General features: G+C 36.7%; 1 protein-coding gene across 1 annotated transcript in view; it reads right to left on the reverse strand.

The window, feature by feature from the left end:
* LOC124137117 (E3 ubiquitin-protein ligase rnf213-alpha-like) overlaps positions 1–21,168 on the reverse strand; it is a 389,816-nt gene that overhangs the window by 19,611 nt on the left and 349,037 nt on the right. The window contains exons 76-85 of the mRNA XM_048383821.1: positions 17,085–17,282; positions 16,801–16,900; positions 16,002–16,036; positions 15,115–15,212; positions 13,697–13,850; positions 13,380–13,542; positions 8,169–8,269; positions 7,778–7,835; positions 5,923–6,125; positions 5,069–5,204 (exon numbers count right to left, since the gene is read on the reverse strand). Coding sequence (XP_048239778.1) covers positions 5,069–5,204; positions 5,923–6,125; positions 7,778–7,835; positions 8,169–8,269; positions 13,380–13,542; positions 13,697–13,850; positions 15,115–15,212; positions 16,002–16,036; positions 16,801–16,900; positions 17,085–17,282 — 1,246 coding nt within the window. The remainder of the gene's footprint in view (positions 1–5,068; positions 5,205–5,922; positions 6,126–7,777; positions 7,836–8,168; positions 8,270–13,379; positions 13,543–13,696; positions 13,851–15,114; positions 15,213–16,001; positions 16,037–16,800; positions 16,901–17,084; positions 17,283–21,168) is intronic.

Genomic DNA, 21,168 nt, shown 5'->3' on the forward strand with positions numbered 1-21,168 from the left:
TCAATTATGATACTCACAAGATCCTCTGGTTTTCGGCGGTGCATGCACTTCAGCAGTGACAGTAATGGGCGAGATAATACCCGTCGAAGATAATGGTTGCATAGTAATGACGGAACCATGTCCCTCGCTAATCAGCGATTGTGACATCTTCCTAGTCTTATGGCTGGATTGCTGCAAAATATGTTTGTGAGTGACCTGCCTATAAGTTGTAAAAGTCATTGGAGAGAGATTTATGCAAAAAACACATTTAGAGTCTGGTGCACAAACTTGCATGCATGCCAGACAACATGGATGAGGATCTTTAGCAGATCCCACGACAATTAATACAATGCGCAAGCATAAGTTACGCAAATTGAAGACTTTTTGATGAAGCGGGACTGGAATACTGACGTAGAATTTAATTTAATATATCGGCAAAATATTGTAATGAGTTGAAAGCGTATTCAATAACTTGTATATACCCAACTCAATGAAACGTCAAAGCTAGTAGTATTTATACATACATAGCTGAGAATTGTAAACAAATTCACTACCTCTGGCAGGCAAACAATTGTAACACAATTCAAAATGGCTGGAACAAACAGCATGTGGCGGGAAAAAAGACGTCTAAATATATCATATACAACTGCACAACATGTTGAGAGTAATATGAAAAGAATACATCACCCGTCACCCGACGAAAACTGAAGGTCTAAATATATCCCAAACCAAAGCTCTGCTGGTACACATCCATGCTGTAGCGCGACAAGCAGTGATGTGAAGAGGTGACCTAAGGTCAGAGAGATCACAGGACAGTGGCAGTAGTTGTGAACAGTTATGAACAGTTTATTAATTCTTCACTCAGGACCATCGCCGGTACACTGTACCGGTTTTTTTATTTAAAAAATACAGCTATTTAAGGCTATTTTAAGCTATTATTACACAACTTATGTTTTATCATTACCTATTAAAAACCCGTGAACCAGCAATATTGTCTGTATTACAAACCATGTTGACATTGTAATTCCTATTGATTCTAAGCTTTAATACAATTGTTTAATTCTACCAATCTGACAGCTATTGGCTGTATTTCACTCATTTTTCTGCATGTAATTATTTCAGAGGTTATCTTTAAATCAATGTCTGGGTTATGTGTAAATACTGTGACCCTGTAGTATGAATAAAGGCACTGACATTAAAATATATGCACTTTATGTACTTGAACATTTTTTTTTTTACTTCACTCACACATATGATAGTACTTTTCTATTAATATCATCTTCCGGAGTGATGTGGTTGTCAAATCGACTGTTTCAATCAGAGGATTCTATTTTGATTTGTTACCTCTGTTTGACCAATGAGAATCGAATATTTACCAAACTAATAGTTTGATTACTTCAACAGATTGAAGTTCTTGAAACTTCTAGTGACATTAATTTTCATGATTTGGAAGATAAAAGAACAGAATTAGAGGAAATTAGGAAACAGAAGATGGCTGGAATTGCCATAAAATCTAGAACTAAGTGGATTATGGATGGTGAAAGAGTTAGCAGTTATTTCTGTAACCTTGAGAACAGGAATTTTGTCACCAAGTCTATGATTCATTTGGAGTTAAACGATGGCACCACATTGCTAAATTCAAGTGACATTATTGCTGAAGCAGTCAATTTCTATGAAAAGTTATACAGTAGCAAAGAACACATGGTGCAAGACTGTGATTTGAATTCCCTGTTGGATAGAGATTCTCTCCCCTTTTTAAATAGAAATGATGTGAAAGAGATGGATATTTATTAACTCTTGATGAACTGGCAAAAGCTTTGAATAATATACAAAATAACAAAAACCCAGGCTCAGATGGCTTTCCCACTGAATTTTATGAATTCTTCTGGAAAGATATTGGACAGTTTTACTTGCGATCATTGAATTGTGGTTTAAAATCAGGTGATTAACTCTCTGTTACCCAGAAACAAGGGGTTATTGTCTGTAAGGGGGGCAAGCCTAAATACTGTGCAGAAATACTAGCCAATATGATACGTTATAATAGAGACGTCAAAGGTATCCTGGTGGGCGGTAGTGAGTATCTTCTTAGTCAGTATGCTGACGATATGGAATTATTACTTGATGGTAGTCAGTCCTCCTTTTTATCATGTATTAACTCTCTTGAGTATTTTGCCAAAATATCTGGTCTTAAGATTAACAATAACAAAACTCAGTTTATCTGGATTGGCTCCAAGAGAGGTTGTAACTTTAAAGACAAATTATTTGAGCTAAAACAGATTGGATGGTGGATGAAATGTGGATGAAATGGATAGTTACACCAATTGGGGGCAATCATTAAATCCTTGTTGGTTTCAAAACTCAATTATCTATTGTTATTACTGCCTGATCCCCCGGACGATTTCTTGTTAATTTAAATGCTTTACTTTTTATATTTCTTTGGAGTGATAAATGAGACACAGTTAAGAGGATTAAAGTTTGTCAATTGGTTAAGCAAGGGGGCTTAGGTGTGGTGAATATTTTTTCATATGTAACATCTCTTAAAGCCACATGGATAAGGAGACTTGTTTCCTGAGGTGATAGAAAAATGAGAAGCGCCTATTTAAATCTACATATCCTGATTTGTGTAAATTTGGTGAATTTGGTGTGACTTTCTTTGAAAGAAAATTATCTTTGATAAGTAATGAGTTTTGATAAAGGTGTTTTCAGTCATTTAAACGGCTTGATAAGAAAATCTAGCCAGAATCTTTCAGTAGTTTTTTAACTGAACTCATTTTTCATAACCCTAATAATAAAATAAATAGGAAATCATTTTTCTTGAAATACTGGTTTGAGAAGGTTGTCTCCCAAATTATAGACTTGGTCAAGGCCAATAAGGAGTTTCTGTCATGTGAGGAATTTAATGAAATGTATGGTATTTGTTCATCTTATTTAGAATTTTATGGTGTTGTCAGCAGCATTAAACAATACCTTAAAACTCTAAATTTAGTTATCGTTTCTACAGATTCTGTGGAGGACCAGTGCTGTGTGGTAAAAACTATTTGTAGTTCCAAGTCCGGTTCAAAGCATATTTATTGTTCATTGGTTTCTACAGAAGTAAAAATTAAAGGGTGGGAAAAGTGGGAATTACAATTTGAAATCTTAAATAGGAACAATATTTGTATTAAAATAGTCAATATAACACAGGATGTCAAACTGCGATGGTTTCAATACAAATTTTAAATTACCCACAGGATTCTCATCACTAATACTTTTCTGTATATACTCAATTATGCTCAAAATGATTTGTGCTCCTTCTGTCACAATGAAAAGGAAACAATTACTCACTTGTTTTGGGAATGTGATGTAATAAAACAATTTTGGGATGAAGTATCAGTGTGGATAGACCAGTGCTTTTATGTTTATAATATGACATTTTTTGCAGAATTGATACTTTTTGGAGTTAAAGAGAACATAAAAACAGATAAAGTGTTTGATTTACTTTTACTCATTGCAAAATTCTATGTTAAAAGATGCAAATACCAAAATACAAAAACTTTTTTTCACGTTTATAAAAAGGAAGCTTTTTCACGATACAACATTGAAAAAGATATTGCTTTCAAGACAGGTAATCAACAAAAATGGTGCTTGGATGCTGTATCATCAACCTTTCGAAAATGAGGAGCAGCTTTCATTTTAATCTTAGTTTCGTACTTAAGACTTTGAAAGTCTGTTTCAGACCATGTACTTTCCTACACTGCAATATGATGTATAAACTTAAATAGTTTATGCATACTTGATATATGCAGTATGTTTGTATTACTAGAGTGAATGTGTGAGTGAGAAGCAGCGGTAGAAACTAACAGGTTTGATCCACTAGTCCTTATTATGATAACATATAGCAAAAACCCTCAAAAAGGCAAATGTCTACTAGTCCTTATGATACCTTAACTATTGGGCAGTTTGGCAAGTACTACAGGACTAGTGCAAATTTCTAATGCTGGAGAAGTATGTTATGTATTTTATGTAACAGGTACTTCTTTTTAAATTTTCTGTAAAAAACAACTAAGATGTACTGATAAGTTGTGGTATATGTCATGGTCTTTCTGCTACCCTGGGTGGAAGCACATTTCATGTAACAGGTACTTCTTTTTAAAGACTATAAAAAAATATTTAAAAAAAGTTTGATTACATGAGTGAGTGAGTATGATTTTACGCCGCTTTTAGCAATATTCCAGCAATATCAGGGCAGGGGACACCAGAAATGGGCTTCACACATTGTACCCATGTCGGGAATCTAACCCGGGTCTTCGACGTGACGAGCAATAAAGGAAGATACTGCACTAAATACTAGCTAAAACTACTTCATATTCCATCAAATAGACTTTCGCATGAGACATATGAAATGTTATCTAATCTTGATTCAGTGGGCCTACAGAACAGGGCAAGTAATGTCAAATTTATCCTGTTTAGTACATGTCTTGGCTATGCTTGGGTTGTCCAAAATGTTGGATGTATAGATATTTTAATAACCTTCTTCAAACCAGATTGAAAGATATGTACAGCCAAGAATGGACTAACACATTATCATGTAGTACTTTTTAAGATATGTCAAGAAGAAGAGAAATATTTAATCGATTCGACCTTGTGTACATTTGCTACCACAAAATTTAAAAATCTAAAAGATTATGAACATATTGTAATCTAAACAATATTGAAGATCTGTATCATTTCCCTTTTATATGTCCATCCTTGAAAGATATTTGAAAGCCAAACATACCAAATATATATGTAATTCAACCGTCAGTCCAACAATTTATTCGACTTTTGGCAACTTCAAATTATCAAGATTTAACATCTATTATGTTATATTTTAAATATGCCTTCAAGACCAGAAATCTACTGAAATGAAACATGTGAATACATTTGTAAAATGATCCTGTACTGTATTGTATTTGGGCTTATGGCCTGTCATACAATAATCATGTGAATTTGAATATATTTACTTGACTCCATAATGATTGTTAGTAAGTCAGGGTTTGTTTGTTTAGTGTTGTTATCTTTTTCATGAAAAAAGATCAAATCATAAAATAATAACACAATAGTACACAACCTTCTCTTGAGAACATCTCTGCAATGGTCATCTTATTTGCTTGAGAGCGATCAAGACGACGTCTGAATTTTGCCATCAGCAGCTGTTGTAGACGGAGAATGTTAGGGATGTGGTGCAATGCCTGCAGGAATGGGTGCTGAAACGCAGATCATTCAAGCTTTGAACCTGGATTTGCTCAATCTAAGGGGAAAAAAAGCTAACAAAAGAAAATAGCATTAGGTGCAAGTGTTTTGAGTAATGTTCTGAAATCTACGCTAACTTCAATTGATTATGACTACTTTCCATTTAAAAGGGCATTTTTTAATCCAAATTTCTAAATAAATAACCAGACAAAACAAAGAATAAACTTGAAAATTGGACCCAACAACAATGTTTAATAATAGGCTTAAAACAATCTCCGAAATACTGCAAACTTGAGGTCCAAAACACCCATAGAGTACCTTTATCAAACACATCACCTTCAAATAACCATTTCTTGTTTGTTTCATTTTAGCCACCATTCAAACACACGTGTCTACTTCTATTGTCTGGCACTTAGTAAAAGGCACCATGTACATCACCATACATGTATGTTGACACTTATCTGAAAAGCTAAATTCCATTTGTGGACAACCCAGTAATTGCAGTTCTGCCATCTCATAAGCTAGACAATTCAATAACTAGTAGGTCAAATGATACATAAATTACTGGCAAAATGCTGAAGATGATAATTACAGCTACAATCAGTATAATTTGCACCATTAAATGATAAATCGGTTAATATTGTGTTAGCTGATAAGTTCAATTAATCTTTGATTAGACAAAAAAAAAAAAAATGATACAAAGCCATCTTCCTGACATATACAGCACCCTACCTCTTGTCTGAAAAGGCTGAGCACTTCCATCTTGGATTTCTTGCCCTTGTTGTTCTCTACTTTCAGATGGAACTCTCGCAGGAAATGCTCCAACGTGATACGTGACTGGTACCTCCAGACAGCTGGGAACTCATGGAGACAGTCAACTTGCTGGGGAGTGGAAGTGTCTACTTCATACAGAATAGACATCAGCTTGTTGGAACCTGTGTATTCATACATACTGAGTAATATCCTATTCACATGATATAGACAAATAACACATTTTCATTATTAACCAATCATCCCTGAAAGAGCTTTTTTTAATTCTTGTCTTAGGGATGTGTTGGTGGAAATCCTGGTCCGTAGTTAGGAGACAAAATACAGCCACAGAAACTCACCGGAATTATGAAGAAATAATGGCTGCCATGTTTAAAATCGAATCAGAAGAGAGCAATTCAAAGGCTTGGATCATTAATTTCATACAAAGTTTTAGCTCGATAGTCTTTGTAGTTTCAGAGGAGATGTCGGTTAACAATAGATGGACAGACAACACACAACATAAAGTCACCTTACTTTCGATCAGGTGAGCAGAGCATAGAATACTAAAAAACATTGTTTATTGTTTTTGATTTTCAAGAAGATCAGAATATATTGTCATGTGTGTTGTGTTAGGTAACCTTGTCCTGTAAGTTTACATTAAGCAAAATTAAATAACTAATGGTATCAGATATTTTTTTCCACATTTCATTTTTTTAGGGTCGGCTGAATTTGTTAATAAATATTTTCAAAGTTTGATGTAAAATTGCTCTCCAGTAAAGAAAATTTTAAATGCAGATAAAGTTGTTGAAGTTGAATAACAATGAACAGTTGCAGCCATATTGAAAATTAAATTCAAACCTTTAGTTGTTGATCAACACTACAAGCTACAGTAAACTATGGATATAATAAACTCAAATGGACCCCTACTTTAATTTGTTATGAGCATATATACAGCATCTATACAGCAAATGACCGGAACCAAAACAATCAGTTTGTTATATCCGTCGGTTCATCATAAGCATGTTCATCATAAACATATTTTACTCAACAGATATACCAAATTTCATTACTTTTTGAAAATACATGGTTGAATAATGACCATAAATATATTTTTCATTGTGTATGCAATGGTGGCCATATTGAAAATCGGATTATAACCTCTTGATCAATTTTAGGTGTCATCATTGGTGGAAACAAGCATGTGAAGCTTCATAGGTCCAGTGGCTTCTGAGGGGATGATGTTAACAGTGCAAGAAAATATATTATAGAAAATAGCATTTCAAATACAGCCCCTTTGAGCTCAACTTCTAACTAAACACATGCCAAATTTCATTGCATTTTGAAACAAACTGTCTGAGTAATTTCCATAAGAATCTTGTTTCAGCTTTCAGTGTGGTTCCAAATCAAGGTCAAAACTTAAAATACCCAACATACGTTGAGTGTCCTTGTAGGCATTTAGTATTTGGATCAACAATTGACAAGGAATAATATGGATAACAATTTCTTTATCAATTGACGTCAATACTGTCAGTTTTCTCAGCAGACTACTAAAGCCATCCAAGACATACATCAGTTGTGATCAGGGACTTTCCTCTCCAGTGCTTGGGACATTTAATTTCAAATTCACTGTAAAACAACCAATAAACTCCATCAACTATTCATGTAAATTGTGTGTGTGTGTGTGTGTGTGTGTGTGTGTGTGTGTGTGTGTGTGTGTGTGTGTGTGTGTGTGTGCATTCATGCGTGTGCAACCAATGAATAACATAAGCTCACTTTACTTTCAGTCAGATGACCTAAAAATGAGAAGAAAAAGTGTGAAATAATCTGTTGATATTACCTATCCTTTTGTCCTTTCGAATTCTGTCGTTGCATATTCCAAGACAGCCTTCCAAATTCTGAAAACAGAATCAAATTATTCTAATTGCCTTTTCCTATATGTATAAGAAAGGCTGCATCAATGAGTACCAAACCCTTTTCAAAAGCTCATACACAATCCAATGTAATCATAAGTAAGGAGGGAATGATTGTGTGTAATAACTTTTCGATATTTGCATATGCACGTTTCAGGAATGCTTAATGCTAAAGGCTCAAAGGCTTGGGATAAACACCATTCATTAACTCGGGACAGATAATCCATAATTCTTCATAGCACATTGGTTATTCTGAAAATAGTTCATAGAACAAGCTTTACTTCTTCAAGTTATTTGTAAGATTTGTGATAATTGTACCTGCACTGATTGATTGATAAATGTCTTGGCAAACTGGTCTTCCCAGGTCTCTCTAGCGGGCTTGTTGGTTAGATTTGCTGGATCACTTCTCTTGTATTTATCTAAATACAACAATTCATTCATAAGAAATACATTAAAGTACCCTACCACTCTCAACTAACGTGTGTATTAGATATCTTACATGTATGCAATTTGAAATCAGCACTAGCTTCAAGAATTCTACCTTATGACTTGGGCGTGGTTGAAATTTTTTCTCTGATTCAAACAGCAAACAATAGTTATCATTGTTAATCATTCACAGAAATCCTGTATTATGGCTGTCATCACATTATTAAAATCTTTAGATTTTCAACAGAAGTCCTCTTCACTGTCAACTATCCATAACTAGTTGAGAAACTCTTCTTTCTGTGATTAAGGTATAGAGATGAATATGAATTTTTATTTGTATGTTCTTGTTTTCATGCTATTCTAATTAAATATTTGCCAAAGACATATATCACTAAGATAAATATGTATACATTCAAAAAGATAATTGACAAAAACGATACAGAACACAAAAAATCGCTATGTCTTTTGGGTATTATTCATGCTTATGAAAGAAGAAACTATTTCTTGCACAATATTTAAGATAATGTATATTATCTACCACACTTGTAAATTGTTATTTGTATATACTGATGACTTCTATTTCAGTGACCTTGACATCATCCTTGAATTATGAGTGTAATACTAGCCATTAACGTATTACCTGCTCTCCACCGTATACACAATACAGTTGAATAGCTTAGCCTACATTCCAAGGCTGTTGCTACAGGAAGTAATGCCCCCCACCCATCTTCTTCTACAAGGAGGGGAAAGCTACTGTGTTATGATAGACTGGGCTGCCACCACTGGGCGGAGGCCATAAATCCCTTGTAAACCTGGTTGAATGTCTTGTAATATAAAGCTAGTGAACGTGTTATGGGACCTCCAACCAGTGACCAATTGTTCCACAAATACGGTATTCCAAGATGTAAGGCTGGTAGACAGCTCTGATCTCATAAGGAGTATAAGTTCCGAAAATTGGAGTTATCAATTTCATGTGTCGATAACCTCCTGAGGTCTTAAGCCATCCAGCGACTGTTGCCTTGGTAATATCTTTATCAGGGGCTCTCTTACATGAAATGAAAATTCATCTTTTGTGTCGCTTTTATGGTTGTGTAGCTGCTAGGAAGAATTGGAGCACACAAAGAGGGCAGAGGTGTCGATCTGATGGAACCAGGCCTTTGCTGAGAGCATGAATCATGTATTGTCTGTGTCCTTACTGTCCCAGAGACTAAATTCTGGTAAGGTTCGGAGGGTTTATAAACTCCAATCTTCTGCATGTGTGAGATGTCATAGTGACCACATTATGACAACCTTTGTCTGAATGAACATTTAATTCCAAAGGCAAATTAAGAGATGTACATATTGAGTATCACTTACAAAATGCTAATCCCATTGTCTTGTTCACTGACTGTCAGCCATGCTGTGCAACTATGTCACTTCTCATTATGACTGTTGTTTATATTTATGACTTATCCAGTTTACATTAGATAAATAAGCCTTGGCCCAGAGATGAAATATAAGAAGGCCTCACCCTCTTCAAAGCTAGCTTTTACATGCTCCAAGGCACCAATTAACACAACAACCACTACCGCTATGTGTTGACCTGGCACATTGCACCACTTGTGTATATATCCACCTGTATATAGTAAAAACTTATGTATATACCACAAGCCATCTATGTTGTCACTTCCTACCGAGAACCATACAGGATAAAAGGAATATGCACATAATCATTTACGTGTACCTGTAACCCATGCAGCATGTGATGTTGTTAGAGACCTGCAAAATTGAAAGCATGAAGTTTCGGGACTAGCTGCTGTCTCCAAAGTTAATTGGAAAGCTGTTTCTTGTTCTCATGCAACAACATAGCAGATACCAAAGGATTGAACTGGCCTTCCAAAAGAGAATGTGTGAGAGGTTTTGCTGTCAAGAACTCACTGCTCAGAATGAGCACTGCTCAGTCTCATGAGAATGGAACAGAGAGACTGAACAGTGAACAGCAGTGAGTTCTTGACAGCAAAACCTCTCAGAATGAGCACTGCTCAGTCTCATGAGAATGGAACAGAGAGACTTCCGACCCTCCGACTCTGGTCAACCTCATCAGCATGTATGCCCCTACCCTCTGCTCTGCAGGAGGCAAAGGACAAGTTCTACAACCAGCTCCAGACTGCATAAGGAACTATCTCTGGGTTACTATTGGGGATCTTTTACCAATTGCAAATAGTTAGAAACCATTTAAAATAATATTAAGATATTTCAAAACATCATTGCAGAAATACTGCAACAGTGTGAAGGCTACCTTTACCAACCAACAATGTAGATTTCCCTTGCATCATTAAACATGTAAACAATCAATACATCCGCCATTTCTTAGGTACAGTTAATTGTTATATATTCACATACATCTTTAAACAAGGAGTATTTTGTATTTAAGTAAATTATACTAAAAATCGAAACGGAATTTACATATCAGTATGTATAAAATGTATTACCGATACTTCCAAACAGGCACATGACATTGCTTCAAAGTTTAAATTTGGTTGATCTGAGGTTGCTATGTTCTCAGACATTGTATCAGCACTGCTTCAACATTTGCCTTTCAATATTTGAAAATCATTTGTATCATTGGGTACATTTTAACTGAATCACCGGTAGATTGGGAGGAAACGTGTGCACAGCTGATTGCTATTTCCGGCTTAGTTTACAAGAAAATACACACGGTAATCTTAATCTCTGCATATAAAACAATGCCTTCGAGAGCAGGAAATACATTGTAAATGGTAAATCATCATGTCTAGTGATGTTTTACATCAAATTTCATACTTTTATTGACCAAGTTTGTTATACCTGTTTATTCACCTGTATTCGCTGAAGGGATACAATATGCTCATCAATTATTTGGACCCCATTTGTTTTTTAAAATGTCCGGACAGAAAAATTTAAATGTCCGGTAAGCAATATTTTAAACCGGACATGTGCAACGAGGTATGACATTGTTGTTTTAAGGTGTCTCACAACTGGGCTGTCTTACTAATGGGAGGAGACCGTCTGTATCAATGCAACCAATATTAAATCAATATCCAATGATTATACCCCACCAAAGTTCATCATTGTTTCAACTCTAATATTTGACGTCATTTCAATGTCATTTTAACCTTGGAAACTGATTTAACATTATCAGTTTTGTGGTACATTATCGTATTTGAAATATATCTTTGCTCTAGCTTCGTGAAAGTCATACTATGTGCAGATATCATTCTTATGTTTACAATTTCACCTATATCCTTTGCGTAATTGCATGCACATTTCCTCAGAAGCTACATAATCATCTCGTTGTGACGTCATCATTGCTTCTTGATTTAGGTCACTATCTCTACTCATCACTTTTGCGACAGCCTTCCATCGCATCTCATATCGATATCGCACTATCGCTTTCCCACCCAACCACACAGTTTGCCTTCATCCATCTCATTTCCATTGTACATCACCTTTTATTGTCCAACATAGTTACCAGACACATCAAATTGTACATATCTATCTCTCTAGAATATTGTACATATCTTATCAATGTGAACAAAACATGTCATGCAGTGGTGCTGTTCTTCTGGGCTACCTCCTATATCATCATAATTCATATTAACACATATACTAATAATTTAGGGTTTCCAGTTACCTGCTTTCCAGTGGGAACACAGACTGGGTTACCTTCTTACCAGTTGGAATCCAGTCTTTCCCGGCTTTTCACTCAGGAATTAAAGAATTAAATTTGGAAACACAATTTGCCACATAGGTGGGCCTAGCAGCGTTCACTCCCATTTAGACCCACAGTTTTGGTCAGGTAGCAACTTTTCCGTCCTTTGGACCTTTATGTTTGGCGACACAAGTCGCCACATAGCTAAATTTGGCCAGGCTTTGTAGTTCCATTCAGGCCTTTATTTCATTTCTAAATTGGTGTTGTCCTTTAGAACATCCACACCCTCAGCCATTAAATCCACTGTTGCGTCTTTCTGTCAACATGGCCAACCTTCCTAAGGTAGGTGGGCTCTCGCTGTAATATCATGCAATTTATTTGGTTTGGCCCATTCTCGATTCGGTGTTAAAGTTGTTTATCATGTGACTTTTGTTTATTCATACTGATTGGTTATTTAGGTTTAGCCTTTTGATTTTACATTTTACTAACCAAGTGGTCATCACAGAAGGAAAAATTTGTTTCAACTCATCTGATCATTTTACATATTACTATCATAATGTTTGAGATAAAAGTATGTCAGCTTGTTAATTGTTTTATAAAATTCAACAGTTAAATATTAATATCTTGTATCAGAGTTGCTAGCAGGTTAATCATTTGTTTAATGTACACCATAGTTTTCTACACTTCATATAAAGTAATGCATGATGGATAATATATTTGCTAGTTCTTGTCCTTTGTGTATTGTGTGTATGTCTATGTGGATGTTTAACGTGTTCATATTGAGCAAGTGGTTTGTAGGGCATGTTCACCGTCTCAAAAACTGATCCACAAACGGGTGAGTCTCATGTTTCTAGTACTCCACTGAGAGTAACCCCCATGTCATGTCTTATGATTTTTTTCTTTCTTGTTGTTAAAAATAAATATATTCACTTCAGTCAACAAAGGCGACCTTAAAGGTGAGTTTTTAATCAGCTCTTAAAGATCTGGAAAGGAGGAGAAACTCGAAGTTCATGTGGGAGATGATTGCGGTGGCAAAGGAAAGGAGTGATGACTATAGCTGGCACTCTCTATTTGTAGCACACAGAGGAGTGAGATTCAAACCTGAAGATATGTGCTGGTGTGCAGATCTTAAGTATGTCTTGGAGTGGAGCATCACCTAACAAGCACTGGTAGGTAAGGAAGTGAATTTTGGAGGTGATTCTGTAGCACACAGGAAGCCAGTGTATAAGAGTGTAATGGAGTAATGTGATCGTACTGCTAACTGAGGGACACTATCCTTGCAGCAGTATTCTTAATCTGCTGCAACCTGTTTATTAGATCTATATACTACTGATAAACAATTGTTAAACCCTTAGTAGTAGCTGCACTATATAGCTTCAAGGAAGTGAATTAAATTGATGACAATTCTTTTTTTAAGTACATGCACTTATTACCTAGTTCAGAAATCTGATGACAGATGAAGTGTAGGAGGAGGAAGACATCATCCACACTCTTCCCTGTGGCCAGATGGATGATCTGAAGGTCCTTCTGGAGGTGCTCCAAGAAAAACTGACTGGTATCCTGCTGTAGCTGGGGGTAGACCAGAGCTGCTACTGCCTGTATTGGAATGAATTGATTTAAGTAATACCATGATCCAAAGTCTAAGATAAATCAGAACTCTGCATAAGTGAATACTGAAGTTATACTTATGAACACAAACCCTATCAAATACAATTCCATCTGATAACAGTGGACTTTCTCATAGTCATACCTGTGGGTTGTTCTCTGCTCCCAGAAGTAATGCAGCATGAGTGAAGAAACGCAGAACAGCACAGGCAGCTCCTCCCAGTCTACGTTCACCAGCATAGGCGGTGGTTCTATCTGCTGCTCTTCCCAGAACATGACCAGTACGGGTCTGGTCCCTCCTATTCAGTTCATGAAATATATATGTGTTACAGGATATGCCTTTACCAGCAGGAAACACTCACATACTGAACCACAAAATTTCTTTACAATGTGCTGTTATGTAATAAACAGTGTTTTTCAGATACATTTGATTGCTTTACTGTTTTAGTTGAAATGTAAAAGTTCTACACTAAAGATGGATTATACATGGTTTACAACTGTAACCAGAAGAAAAAAGTCCTTTTGAATTTATGCTAAACTGAGCTGTTTGTCTGAATGGTATATTTCAATAAACAGTTCTTTACACATCATAATTATCATTCAGATTCTTAAACCAACACATATGTGATTACACATGATATGTCTGCCAAATGAATTTGTTCAGATCTATTTGTGTTTGTAAGTATGTATTATCTTTAACTCAGTCCCATAACCTTTTCCAAGTCAGACTTTCTCAATATCGATGGATTTTGCTGATTTGGTTGTTGTTACTTCCATCCTATAACTTACAATAGATATGATACCCCTAAAGAATTGTTTTGTGGATGCAGGGCCTAGCAGACTATTGTTCTTAACTTTGTGATAGACAAGCTCATGTTCAATTTGATCGATACATGCTCTCTATGATAATATAGTGAGTGAGTATGGTTTTATGCCGCTTTTAGCAATATTCCAGCAATATCACGTTGGGGGACACCAGAAATGGGCTTCACACATTGTACCTATGTTGGGAATCAAACCCAGGTTTTCGGCAGGTGACAAGCGAACGCTGATGATTTTATTAGAAATGGAATTTTTTATATAGTACACCATCAATCACCTAGTTGTTTGTATTTATGTATATCAAACTTTAATACTACTACTACTAACAATGATAATGCGTCTCTGACTGTTGCAGAAATAAATTAGTCATACAATTTACTGTTAGCTATATTGTAATTGGCTCTCTCAGATAAAATATATACTTATTGCAGTGTTTTGGGAATTGCATATTGGGAACCAAATTATTTGACATTAGCATTTTTTTCACTTTAAAATATCTTAGAAAAACAACACAAGCATTCACACAACTACTATTCCTGTTATTGACATTTCCAATAAAGGTAAGCTTATGTTATGTTTAGTCATGAAAACAACTAAACAATGTAGGTTATCTTATTTGTTCATTTTCAAATCAGTTTTAGATGTGTCTATTACCTTTGACCTACTTTCTGGTTATTAATTTTCGTGAGAAATCTCTGTAGACAAATTTGGCACAAAGGCATCCATAAGATCTGTGCTTACCCATCATGAAGTGTGTTTCCTTGGAATGCCTTATATTCGCTGCCTCCAACTATCTCCTTACATACATCGCATCGCCCTTCAGTAACAGGTTGACCACACTGAGAATGTCAAAGTGAAGAGCGAGAAATCAGTGAGAAGTTACACATAAAATAACGAGTTCTCATGATTTTGACCTTGTAATGTCTTAATTGTGGATAGGTGTCTGCTGTTGTCATGTTTGCAATATGAAATCACTCATCAAGTGTTCAGTTGTGCGGTGAACGTGTGTTACTTCCTACACCTGGTTATGCTTCTTTTTCAAAGTATATATAGTATTTTACACTAAAACAATGAGTTCTAGACAAAACATACTAATTACATTTTTATATCTCAAGATATAACAGTAAGACAATAGTTACATCTTGTTTTTGTAAGTGAGTGAATGTTTTTATTTCCAGCTGCACCTTTGACCAAGTAAACCATTAACTAGAAATATGAGAAATGTCAGGGCTCAATATCATGAATTCAACCAAACCAACTTGCCTCATCACTGGAGCATGAACTGGCATTCCTGGATATAATGAAGTGATGTATTTTCGGTATTTGGCCAAATGAAAGATTGATAATATGGCATTAAAGGAAGAAATTTTAAATATTCTAACTGTGTGGTGGAGAAATTTTACTTGTAATTGCAGTGGACATGTGGATGGTTTTATATCACAGTGACCTTAAGTTAATAGCATAATCAATATGTCATGTCAACAAGGTATATGGCATACAATCAACTAAGTCACAAAGTCTGTTCACTGATGTATAAACTCTATTGATATGTGAGCTAAATAATGAAATCACATATGTATGAAAGAAATAAAGTGCAAGTTCTATTCATCAGTTTTCAGTACACTTACCTCTGTTATGACATAAGGATGTCCATTGGGGCAGGCTATACAAAAGAAAATTGAATTTCATTTTTTTCATACTTTCAAAATTGATACTATTCTAACTGCTCACCTGAAAATGTTATATGTAGTATGTATCTGAAGAAAAACAAATGATGTTTTCCAAAAACACATTTTTATGTCACTTACATCATTCAGTATTTATCAGTTTTATTCCAGAAACAAATTCTAGGCCAGATTATGAATAGTCCTTATCATGTGACCTTGACCACATTAGTACTATCTGATATGCTTGATCACCAAATCTTTACATTACATTACATGTGTGAACTTATGACATGTCTATAAAGGTATTTTGGTGCAAATCCTTAAATATGTGTTGAAGTTGCACCCTCCACACAAACATAATTCTCAATGTAATTAATTACTTGAATAGTTATGTAAATTTGAGAATCCTTGAATATAAAATGAGCAATTAATTATATGTTATTGTGTTATAAATTGTGTATGATGTGGTGATTCCACACATTTGTCTGACCTGTGACAGAGGTCCCAGGTTCATGATATTTCCTGACAGAAAAAACTCTGGATATTTTAATTTGATTAAAATATGTCAATATTTGTTTGCACATGGTTGCACATCTTAAATTGCATTCTCTTAATATAGTAAAGAAGAAACAAACACATTGTAAAATTCCCTCAAGATTAATAGTGAAGCATATACAAGGACAGAAAACAATCATACATGTATTATGAAACACTACTAACACAGGAATACAGTTCATTTCAAGCAAAGAATCAAACTCACTGTAGACCACAACTGTGGTGTCGGTATTCCTCAGCGATTTTAACAATATCTCCCGTATGGAATCTGTGTCATCTTGGGGCATTGTTGGAAACAATTTGTCCTACGGGAAATAATAAAGGAAGCAATAAAGGTTTGCTGCAGTCCAACATGTCTCAGTACCTGTACTTACTGTAATATCATTTTGTATCTAGTCTAATTAAATGCCAAAAGTCAAAATCTTCTCCAGGTCTCTCAAAACAATAAATTGACATTCATGTATAACAGGTACATGTATATAACCTTACTTTCATGTTTTCAGGATGCAGTATGAGGTCAGAGAGAGGTTTAAGGAAGCCTGGCTTGTTGTTGAAGTGTGTTAGGACGAGGTATGTATGCAGCAGCAGACACACCAGACTCTGGTCTCGGACACACTGTCCTTCTGTGATGTTGAGGAAAGAAACAGGTCCACCAAACTTATTCTTTATCAGTTTTAGTGCAAGTTCCTAAAAAATAGCAACACAGCACTGTAGCTCACCTAGCTGAACATTCATATAAATACAAAGTAAAATATCGAACAATAGTTACCATTGTTAATAATTCAAGGATTACTACCTCTATTACATCTCTGCCACTAACTAAAATTTTCGACAGAAGTCGTCTTCAGTGTCAATCACACAATTAGTTGTCGCCATGATGTCTCGTAACTACCCAAGCCATGACGTCATAATGGCGGCAATCACCTTTTTCCCTCATCTACGACAAGAGGTTGATGAATTGGGGAGGTGGGAGGGCCCTCAGTAATTCCGATGTAACAGAGGTAGTATTCTTAGAATTATTAACAATGATAATAACTATTGTTAGATAATTCTTATGAAACTTCTACCTCTATTACATCTCAGGCAGAATATACCAGAGGGATCCTGGTGGGATCTGCCTCTAGTAACTCCCTATGTAAATGACAGCAATCCTCTTCTGGAAACCATTATTTACTGATTCTAATCCTTGAAAATCAGAAAACTGTGTCAAGAATCAGTAAAATTTCTGATATTTTCACTAGATTATATTTGCTGATCTTGATCATAATACACCTGGATTTGTGACTTTTAATGCGATTACAATACTTCTGGTTTTGATGTCACTTCTGGTTCTCACGCCACTTCCGGTATGTCACTTCCCCTTTTGGTAATGACCTCTCTCAAGGTATATTTCTACCCCAAAGACATCATTTCCCAGTTAGGACTTTGTTCGGCTATTTTTGGTGCTTTTAGTTAATGGTGATAGTTGACATTACAGGTGCTTCTAATCCATCCTACACCTAATGAACAAGAGTGTACTTGCCCTCTGATACTGATGGTGTTACACAGACAGACAGACAGACAGACAGACAGACAGACAGACAGACACACACACACACACACACACACACACACACACACACTATTGAAACAATTGGCAGATGATAGTTTGTGCTGCAACCACTGGATCAAGGAAATATATGCCCTCTAAGTCCCATTGTGGTCGATTGAGTCTTGGCTACAAAGTCTAGGAGTGATCTTAGAGTTAATGAGGTCCTATGTTGATCATGGGTAAGACTAGAATAGTCTAAGATATGTAGCTCCGAAACTCTTGCTGCTGTAGCCATGAGAAAAGAAAGCTAGAAGAAACGATGTTTTCCTGGCTTTTTGAAGTAGCGTTACAATCGTCATGGGTTCGTTAGGTTCCGTTAATTGTGCCGATAGTACCACAGATAGATTCCACTTGGAGAAGTTATGAGGAGTCTTAATATCTTCTAGTAGAAAGGATCTCATTAGTCTGTTTAGAATGGGTTGGTTTCTGATTGATAATCCATCATGTTGAAGTACAGAATGAAGGGCGGATCTGTAACCTTCTATCGTCCTGTGTTGGAATTTATTTTCTTGACATAGATGAAGTAGAAAATCCTCAACCATAGGAATTGATATAGCATTATCAAAAATCCCTAGTCGTCTTCTCTACTGGACAAACTTGTCCCATCTGTTGTCATATAAAAGGGAGGATGAAGGTCGCCACGAACTTGCCACAGCTTCTGAGGCAAGCTCAGAGTACCTGGATGTCTGCATCTTCTGCATGATAATTTCAAGGCGGTTAGATGTAGGCTGGGTAGATTTTCGTGGAATCTGCTGGACTTGGGCTATTGTAGCAGATCTCGTCGAAGTGGTAACTGTATGGGTTCCTCAATTAGTAACTTAAGTAGTCTGGGGAACCATGCCCTGCTGGGCCATATTGAAGCTATTAGTATTATTACACAATCTGTCTCCTCTACCCTGTGGATGGCTTTTCTAGGAGAGACTATGGTGGGGATGCGAAGCTGAATAAATTCGCCCAATCCATCGAGATAACGTCGATCTGGTGGGCTCTTTGGTCGGGAACTGGGCTCACATGAACAGGAGGATGGTTGTTCTGGCGAAAAGATCTCTGTGTGGTATGTCCCATATCTTGGTTATCCAGTTGAAGATCTGTGGATGTAATGTCTATTCTGTTGCCACTATTCTCCCCTGACAAGAAAGACTGCCAGTTTGTTCAGTTTCCCGGGTATATGTCTCGTTTCCATCCAGCAATTGAAGGAGTCTGTCAAGGCAAACAATCAATGTTCTTCTCTTCTGTGTTCCACGATCCCTGTACTGTGAGATTGTTCATAGGGGCTCCCCATCCCGAATCTGACACGTCTGTGAATAGATGATGTTCTATCGTCGGATAAGTCAGAGGGATGCCACTCATCACATGTTCTCTGTGATTCCACCAATGGAGGTCTCGTAGTTATCTGGGAGGTAACTGAGTCTTGAATCCTAGGCCGTTCAATCGTATAGAGTTGACCCATGTCTGTAGAGGACGTAGAGGCATCAGCCTCCCTCTGAAGGTCATATCCTGTAGAGATGTGAAGTTGCCTAGCAGAGACATCCACCACCTCAGCAACTTGCTGGGTTGACTTGAAAGTAATTGAATCATCTTTATAGTCTTATTGAATTAATCCTATGGTGGACATAGATATCTCCTGTCCAGCTGGAATCTTGCTCCGATGTACATAATGTCTTGAACCGGAGTGATCTCTGACTTGGCTGGGTTGACTAGGAATCCTAGGTATGTCATAAGTTGGACCTAGAATATCATGTTCTGATGTGGCTGATCTTTTTTCTTGGTCTGCCGCTTAGAAGTCGTCCAGATAACCATGGATTCGAACTAGCTGGAGATGGGCAAACTTGATGACGGGCGCTGTAATCCTGGTGAATAGTCCAGGTGCTATTGCTACCCCGAATGGTGGGACTTGGAATTTGTAGCGTCGGCCATTGATTGCGAAGCTTAGATATTTCCGAGATGATGGGTGTATAAGGACGTGAAGGTACGCATCTATCAGAACTAGGCTGATAAGCAAGTCTCCTTTCTTCAACATCGACCGTAACTTCCGTATGGACTCCATCTGGAATTTTGGCCGTGGCACCAGATATCTCTTGTTGAGGTCTTTAGATCCATGAACATCTTCATTTCGGTTGTATTCTTCGCCTGGACTAAAAAGACTGGTGTTGTTGGTTTCCTTTAGTTCCCGAATGGCTCGCTTCATTAGTAGTGTCCTGACTGCCAATTCTGCAGCTAATAACTTGGCTCCTGTCACATGAAATCTTCGGCCCACAACGTGTGTGGTCAGGCTCGGATGTTTCCTGAAGTGTAGCTTGTAACTGAGCCACGATGTCTAGAATCCAGTGGTCGGGCATAACTTGCTTCCAGCTGACAAGTTGACCTATGACAGAAGGCGCCCTCCCACTGGGCCCAGAGTTGGCGTTAGGTTGAAGGACAATAGGCGAGAATCTCAATCCAAAGGCGTAACCAGGACGAAAGGGTCTATAATGTCGGAGGGGGAGGTAAGGAAGTCAGAACTTTTGTTCCCCTCTGCCTCCCAATCTTCCACGGTGATTATATCCCTGTTTCTTGTAGTCTGGTTGGAGAAAAGAATCCTGCGAAGACTGTTGTTTGTCGTACATCCGCTTCGGTTGGAATAAATTCTTCCCAGAGGGGACAAACTTCTTCATAGGAGCCTGTTTGATGACTATAGATGACTTATGATCCCAGGGTCGCTTATGTGAATGTGATGATTCATGAGCCCTCATCGCTAGATCTATAGTTGAAGTTTGGAAACATTCTGCTGTGTCTTGTTTCACTTCATCTATGATATGTCTTAGCTTACATTTGAAAGTTGTGGTCACTGATATAGACTGCAACGTCACGAACGTTTTGGTTTGGTTAGATACGGCTTATGATCTAATCTGGGCTAAGAGCTGTTGTCGTTGTAGCCTCAGTAACTGTGCAGAAGTCCAGACTTGGGATGAGAGTAATCTTCCTGCATCTTGACAATCGAGT

The sequence above is a fragment of the Haliotis rufescens genome, unplaced genomic scaffold (genome assembly GCF_023055435.1).
Source record: "Haliotis rufescens isolate VD_foot unplaced genomic scaffold, xgHalRufe1.0.p SCAF_5, whole genome shotgun sequence".
NCBI classification, from domain to species: domain Eukaryota; kingdom Metazoa; phylum Mollusca; class Gastropoda; order Lepetellida; family Haliotidae; genus Haliotis; species Haliotis rufescens.